This window comes from Portunus trituberculatus, chromosome 46 (genome assembly GCF_017591435.1).
Source record: "Portunus trituberculatus isolate SZX2019 chromosome 46, ASM1759143v1, whole genome shotgun sequence".
Lineage (NCBI taxonomy): Eukaryota > Metazoa > Arthropoda > Malacostraca > Decapoda > Portunidae > Portunus > Portunus trituberculatus.
The window spans coordinates 26,636,838-26,645,234 of record NC_059300.1 but is presented as its reverse complement, the minus strand read 5'-3'; the positions used below and the strand labels follow the sequence as shown (position 1 = coordinate 26,645,234).

Sequence of the window (8,397 nt, the reverse complement as noted above, 5' to 3'; positions counted from 1 at the left end):
GGTGTTCCTCCTATTAGTTACTGGGTGACGGGTTTTTGGTGTTGGTGGATAGGGATTACTAAACTAAACTGGACGATCAAGTTCAGTCCGCCCATCGGGGAAACGATAAAATTCCTTAACACAACGGCAACTTGAGGAATCGTGGGGGTTGTGTAAGTCAAATTGGGTTCAAGATAAGGAATGGACGCATTTAAGTATCAAACAAGCCCTGCGCAGCTGGATACCACTTTCCCACGTGTGTCTGTATTTCTTCCCAGTGGCTTAATTGTTTAATACGTTATTATTATTACCAAATCAATCCTAATCTAATTTAATATAGTATAGCGCTCAAGATTCCTTTGTGGAAACTCGAACCTAATGGCTGCAGCCACCTCATTGCATTTGGAACACTCAAAAGAGAGGGTTACAGCAGAAATATCTACTGTTAATTCATGTATAAGCATTATCTCATTTCTTTAATATGCTCTCATCCCTCTTTGGTGCTTGTTCCAGCATTCAAACCTCAGAGAAACAGAGACAGGTCTGTGCGTGGGGAACCTCAGCTTCAGTAGAAACAGAATTACTAGCGTTGACACAAACATCTTTATTTTCTAACCATTTTCTTCCTTATATATCTGACTTTTCGACATCTCAGTATGTCATCATCAGTGGTCTAAAAATAATAAAAATACATTTAGAATTCTAATGTATTTTTATTATTTTTAGACCACTGATGATGACATACTGAGATGTCGAAAAGTCAGATATATAAGGAAGAAAATGGCTACAAAATAAAGATGTTTGTGTCAACGCTAGTTATTCTGTTCCTCCAGAAAAATCTTACTGTTGCACCCACAACACAACAACTACATTTCTTGCCATTCTTTGTATTGTCACTGGTCAAGCCACCTTAAGCTGTGTGTTTGATCCCCATCAATAATCCCATACATCATTCTTTCACCTTTACATGATATGCTGCATCTTTCAATACCTTCACAATTCATTTTAATAATATTCATACATTTCACCCATTTTGACCTATTGATACCTGTCTAAACAATCTTAAAACAGTCCACAAGCTTTTCCAGTCAATTGTCATGATTCCTCTAATTCCATAAAATCCATACTTTTGCCAAATACTTCAACCATCTTTTCTCCCAGCAAACAGTTACTTAATCCACACATCCCTTCTTTTTGAGCCGCACTGCTCATCACAGATTACTGTCTTAGTGTCCTTGCCATCATCCATGATTTTATACAAAAGTATCTTACATGAGTTTGCCCACTCAGTTAGCACAATAATGCACGTCAAATCATTGTGTAGAAATCTTACCTATCACTTTGTAAGTCACACCACCACCTTTAAGAATTAAACAACAAACTACTGAGTTTTCATCCATTTCACAGTCTCCGGTACTGTTACTTCAAGATTAAATGCTCATTTAATTCTTATAATAGTGATGTATATTTTACACCAATACTCAAATTATTTCTGAAAGTATAGATACTACTTCTGGTGTTTTGGAATTAGCAAACATCTACAAACACAAATCACCATTGTTATTATTATTATTATTATTATTATTATTATTATTATTATTAAGGAAAATGGGAGTAAAAAAATTATCACAAATATTTATGGAAATTATTATCTTGCAGATGCAGTGAAGTCATCAGAAGTATGGATGAAGTATTTGGCAACAGCAGCAGTGACACTGTGATGGAGGCTGAGCTATCCCAAGTGCTGGAGACCATCCGTCATGACATAGCATCTCTCCATCACCACCACCAGCCCCAGTCGTCTACCAGTAACACAACTGTTGCCCACACCATCAGTCATACACAAGCGACAACGATGCCTTCACACATTAGAGCTGAACCATTGACCTGTTCAGAGCAACGGGCAGTAGTTCCTAGAAGTTGCAGGGGCACAAACTTGCCTGGTGTTGGTGGGATTCGTCCAGTACCATACCCAAGGGTCATCTCAGTAGCCACTCCATCCCTTAGACACACTCAATCAGCTGTAGAATCTAGAGTGCCCCAATCCTCAAATTCCCCAAGGCCAAGAGCCTTCAGCACCAGTGCCTCTCCACAGTCACACTCCTATGTTAATATCCAAGCCTGCCGCCCTGTCTCCACTTATGACAATGTTCCGGAACTAGCTGTGCCAGTGACCAAACCATCCACACCCCTCCTGACACTGCATACATCATTGCCAAAGTACATGAATGTGCCTTTATCTCCACGTCACAGCAGTAGTGCCCCAACTACACCTCAAAGAGGAACTAGTAAGCAGTTCCTACATCACAGTTATATTGAACTGTGGTCTGGGATTCAGGAGGAACGAGATTCCCTCAGTGACAGTGAGTGTGAAGATTTGAAGCGATCCTTCCAAAGCTCTCAGACACCCAACAGTCATCCCTCCCCAGGTTATGTGCAGATGACCTCACCATTTATCAAGAGTCCTCAGGTGACTAGTCCCTTCAATGGGTCAGTACTGGCAGACTTTGCAACAAAGCTGGCTTCTTATGCTGGACAACAACCCAGAAATATCTTCTGTCCTTTTTGCCCAAGATACTTTGGTTATGAAAAAAGTCTGAGCAGTCACATACACAAGTCACACAGGGTGGAGATGAACTCTATGGTAGAGAATTTGTGTAATGACATGGTACTGCAGATCTGTCCCATTTGTCAAGCTCAATTTTACAACAGCTCTGTTCTACCTAAGCACCTTATAGACTTCCATCGGTCTTCAGTCATTGACATCCTTGAAAAACATTCATGCATAAAATCAGATGCTATGGGAATTCACTGTCCTTTTTGTACCAAGATGGTTCCACATGATACAACAGGTGAGCAGGTGTTGCTCTATCATATGCAGCAACTGCACATGTCTGACTATAATGCCATGATTGAAAAGAAATTCAAACCTTATTCAGCAACCAGCTTAGAATCCCTAATAAGTCCGTCTTCAGAAGAAGTTGCTGACACTGGGAAATTTCAACCTGGGCTGACCTCCACTCCTGGTCTTAGTAACAGGTTGGGAACAATGGCATTAGCAGTGCAAGCTCTTAACTTGGATACTACTTGGTCCTCACATACTGGGACCTTAAGGTCACCACTACCACCGCCACCTCCAAAACCAGCGGTCACTGAAGAAGACCCAAAATCCCAAACAAAACTAGATCAAGAGAAAAGTCAACAGCTGGCTTCTTCAACAAGCAAAGGAATCCTGCGCCATCAGAGTGCATTGGGCAGAAAGCCAAGTGTAAAACGGGAGCTAAGATTTAGTGTTCCTCCAGTCACCAGTGAAGAGGTGTTTGTGCCAGAATCCCCAGACCCACCTACGACAGAGTCTTCTGCTTCTGGATCCAAGCATCAACAACACCAGAGCTGTGATGATGATTTCAAAAAGGTCATTCCAGTCAGAGTAGATAGTCTGTCTGCTATTGATTTTGTGGACCTGACAACAAAGAATAGTGCACAGCGAAGAGGCGAAGATTGGGTCTTGGTCTACGTTCCAGGAAGGCTTTTAAGAAGAAAGATAAAGAAAATGTAGGGGAACGAGAACTGAACAGCCTAGCTTCTGAAGCCTCAAAACTAGCGAGTTGTGGTAAAAAGCAAGACACAGTTACCTCAACAGTCAGAGCTCAAGGCACAAGAACTTTCCGTCGACCTAAGCCTGTATCAGTGCCTCGTGTACCTGAACTACCCCCAGCCACCAAGAGGAGTGATGGTGTGACAGCATTAGGATCAACAAGTAAAGCCATTAAGAAAGAAGAAACTGATTCCCCCTTCATCAACCTCAAGTTGTATTCCCCTCTCAGAATGTTTCGTTGTAATGGTTGTCACGTCAAATTCTGTGACAATGAATCTCTGAGTGGTCATATTGGGATGCGCCACAAGGGGCTGTTGCACCTACTAAGGCCTCAGTATGGCTGTGGTGTATGCTCTGCCAAATTCTTTGAAAACAAGTACTTAGTGAAGCATTGTTTGCAACATCACACCTCTCTTTTGGAAATCCGCAGCCCATGTAAACACAAAGTTTCAGTATATAGGTTTCCACAGGACTGATAAAAATGTTATTATAAAAATTATAAAGATCAAATACAAGAAAAGTGTGTTTATTGTGTAAGTATATTTTGCCAGCTGTAACTGACATCAATTTAGCTTTTGAATTCAATTACAGCCACTGTATAGCAAAAAATGTATGTACCACACACACACACACACACACACACACACACACACACACACACACACACACACACACACACACACACACACACACACACACACACGCCCGGTAGCTCAGTGGTTAGAGCGCTGGCTTCACAAGCCAGAGGACCGGGGTTCGATTCCCCGACCGGGTGGAGATATTTGGGTGTGTCTCCTTTCACGTGTAGCCTCTGTTCACCTAGCAGTGAGTAGGTACGGGATGTAAATCGAGGAGTTGTGACTTTGTTGTCCCGGTGTGTGGTGTGTGCCTGGTCTCAGGCCTATCCGAAGATCGGTAATAATGAGCTCTGAGCTCGTTCCGTAGGGTAATGTCTGGCTGTCTCGTCAGAGACTGCAGCAGATCAAACAGTGAAACACACACACACACACACACACACACACACACACACACACACACACACACACACACACACACACACACAGAAACACACACATACACCCACACTAATATATATGTATATATATGTAAATAACTGTACAATATATATAATACATTAAGGTATCTAGATTATTGCATGAAATCTAAGGTATGATCTAAAGTGAACATTTCTGTGCCATGATGGAAATATCTATCATAAAACCACCATATAAATACTCATTAAACTATAATTGATTATTATTTAATTTGATATTCTTAATTACTAGCCACAAGAGAATGGTAATGAGTGTGTTCCACAGGGGGGCACCTGAGCATGTCATAAAAGGCTGACCAGAAAACATCTTTGGATAATTGCATCCACAGTAAACATAAATACATGTACTAATAAATGAATGACATGGTTGATGGATATACTGGCAACAAGCAAAACTCACTGAATACTTAGCTGAGACTTCCTTGCCCTAGAACCAAGGGCAGCAAATTTATGTCAGCTGTAACCTCACACCATGGCCACATCCAGGGTCAGAGGTGAATGCCCTAACAAACTAGTGACTTAAATTGGGGACGTCTAAGGAACATACAGTACATATATTCAAGCCAGCACCATCCCATCACACAGAGAACTTTAAGTGCTCCTTACAACTCAATACTGTATCCACAATTAAGACAAGTCCAGTGCAATTTACCACACATTCATAGAAATTTGCGTCATGTCTGAGGCAAATTGACACTAACTGTTAATACCCAAACATACATGGAGAATAGGCTGAGACAAATATACAAAGAGTAGTAGGTTCCTAACCAAGCACTTCCCATATGCATTATAGCATGTATAGAAGATAAAAAAAAGAAGGCAAAAATGATGGAATGGTGTGGTAAGGGAACAAAAGTAAGTGGTTCCCATGGAAATTATACAAAGTTTCCAGTGCTACATGATCAAAGTTAAAAATACTGTAGTAGCTTCTTAAAGTGGTTGAAATATTTTTCATGTAATTTAAACTTTAGTAGCTTATATCCTCCTATATTGGTAAATGAAGCTGTTCGTACCAAATTCTATTAATACTTGTAAATTAGATTTTTATATGATAAATATATTATCTTGCTATATCTATTGAGTATGTAATGTATTAGTTTTTTACATATATAAGTATTTTCTTCTTTCTTCCACCAAATTTTATTTACTATGTACTTGTGCCATATTAATACATAAATATATGATTTATTATATATGCTGTATCAATACCCTTAAGTACTTATTTTTATTAGCATTTGCAAATTGAATAGTATATTTTTTTTCTTTCAATCACAGCCATGTTATCTTCATTATCTCACAGTTGTATACACTAACTGATGATACTTGGAAAGCAGTACAACTAATACTTGGAATCAAATCCAGACTCATATGATGATACATATTGTTGAATGATATATCCAAATCTTTAATGCATACTATTCTTTTTTTCCTGAGTAAAGCCAGCCACTGCAGCAGTATTATGCAGGATGGAGGTCTCACTCTATGAAAGAACTTTCACACAGTATTAATTATTCACACTAAGGAAACGGAATTTTTTTTTTTCAAGTGTAACTTGAAGTAGTGGTATTTTCATAAACTGGTAGTATATTATATTGTCTGTTTATAACTTTGAAATAAGTAGTAATATTACATGATATGTAGTCTTATTCAGAACTTGCTGCTAGTGGCTGCAGGCTGTGGGGCGTGGGCTGCTGGCTGGAAGAAAGTTTTAGTTTAGGGGTGTTGGAGGGCTTTTTTTTTTTTTTTTCTTTCTTTCTTAATTTTCTTTCTCTTTCTCTTAGGTATTTTTTGCTTTTTTTTTTTTTATGCCTCTTCCTCTTCATCTTCCTCCTCCAAATTAGGTTAGGTCTTCTCATTTCAAGACAATATATAACTCCTAATTTTTCCATTGTTTCCTATGAGTTTTCCTTCTTCCCTCAAGTTAGGTTAAGTTAGATCAAGTTTCACTCTTCGACAATATATAACTCAACTTTCTTTTTTTCATATTTTGCCTCTAAGTTAATTTTAATTCACTTTCTTTATTTACTCACATCAAAGATTATATTAGATAGACTTTGAATATACAACTTTACTTATAATTTCTATTAGTCAAATTTCTCCCTGCGTATTTCTAAATTTCCTCAAACCAACCAACACTATTAGATTAAGTTACAATATTTAACTTTCCTTTCATTATTTCTCCAAGTTAATTTCTTCCTCCAAATTTCTGTGTCTCTGGATTTTATTGACACTACTACTATTATTACAACTACTACTACTACCGACTATTATTATTGATGTGATGATAATAGCGATAGATAAAGATCTGCTCATCCTCCTCCTCCTATTATTATTCTCGAAGCAGTCTGTTACATTTCCTCACCTAATCAGTCAGAAGTACTACTACTATTACTAATGAAGTCTGAAGATACCGTAGATGGATACCTAATATAGATAAAGATTGCTCCTCTTCCTCCTCCTACTAATACTACAGGACTACTATTCTCAAAGCAGTCTGTTTCACTCCTTTACATCAGTTAGTCAGAACTACTATTGTACTACCATTACTTACTACTATTACTACTTAAGTCTGAAGATAAGGTAGATGATAATAGAAACAATTGATAAACTGTGAAAAGGTGAAAAAAAAAAAAATCAGTTTATGAGCAAAGATACAGCTCGAGCCAAAATTAGAAACCCTCGAGACTGTGTTCGAGTCTTCAGTCTTCAGTCTTCCCCAGTGCCTCTGTAACAGTTGTAAGGGACAGACCAACGATCATCTCACCTCACTCTTCCCTTCTCGCGTACATTCTGAAGTACATCCAATATTGTTAATTTCAGGCTGTGCACTGTGATGTACTTACCCAACCCACACGCCCATACATCTGGTAAGTCCATATATAAACTGTTTAATGCTGCCAAATCGCCTTAGTCATGTTTCCTATAGTTACTCCCTCCCTTAACATATTTGCAAGTCGTTGATTCTACCCTGGCTAGCTTTGCCGATTAGAGAGAGAGAGAGAGAGAGAGGAGGGCTTAAAATGTGTCCACTCAAGCCACACCTTTTAGATACCGCCAAACTCCACGTAAATGATGGATTAGGTATCTAATGTTCGTCAATAGAGTATAATGGAAATTGTTAGGGTTTTTTAAGGGTGTTTTTAAGATTCCAGTGACAGATATTAACATGAGAAAACTCTTGAAATTCTGGCTAGTCATCTTTGTGGCCTTTGTAAAACAGTCGTGGTTAGAGAGAAGAGCGTTTCAGAATACAGCTCTTTGTCACAGATTTTTCAAGGGTGGTTTTATGGTTCTAGAGAGAGAGAGAGAGAGAGAGAGAGAGAGAGAGAGAGAAATCCTACTTTGAGCAGCCCGCTCCTTACACACACACACACACACACACACACACACACATTAACAATCATGATAATGATAAAACACTGCTGTTCCTAATGCTACTCCTGTTACTACTACTACTACTACTACTACTACTACTACTACTACTACTACTACTACTTTCACTACCACTACTACTACTACTACTACTGCTTTCACTACCACTACCACTACTACTACTACTACTGCTACTATTACTACACTCACACACTTTCATTCCTCATTACTTTTTCATATCACTACACTTTATGCATTACAGGCGGGCAGCAACAGGAAACACTGAGGATTGGAAAAATGTTGACGAGTTGACAATTTGACGCGGGGAAGGACGGGGATTGGTGGGGTGCGGGCGTCTTGGTTCGGGTCATGATGGGCGACAGGTGGTCTGAAC

General features: G+C 39.0%; 1 protein-coding gene across 1 annotated transcript in view; it reads left to right on the top strand.

The window, feature by feature from the left end:
• The window catches only part of LOC123520056, a 13,497-nt gene extending 9,222 nt beyond the window's left edge, over nucleotides 1-4,275 (top strand). The window contains 2 exon segments of the mRNA XM_045281931.1: nucleotides 1,639-3,464; nucleotides 3,467-4,275. Of these exon segments, the coding sequence (XP_045137866.1) occupies nucleotides 1,661-3,464; nucleotides 3,467-4,053 (2,391 nt within the window). The 5' untranslated portion in view covers nucleotides 1,639-1,660 and the 3' untranslated portion in view covers nucleotides 4,054-4,275.
• The last annotated feature ends 4,122 nt before the right edge of the window (nucleotides 4,276-8,397 follow it).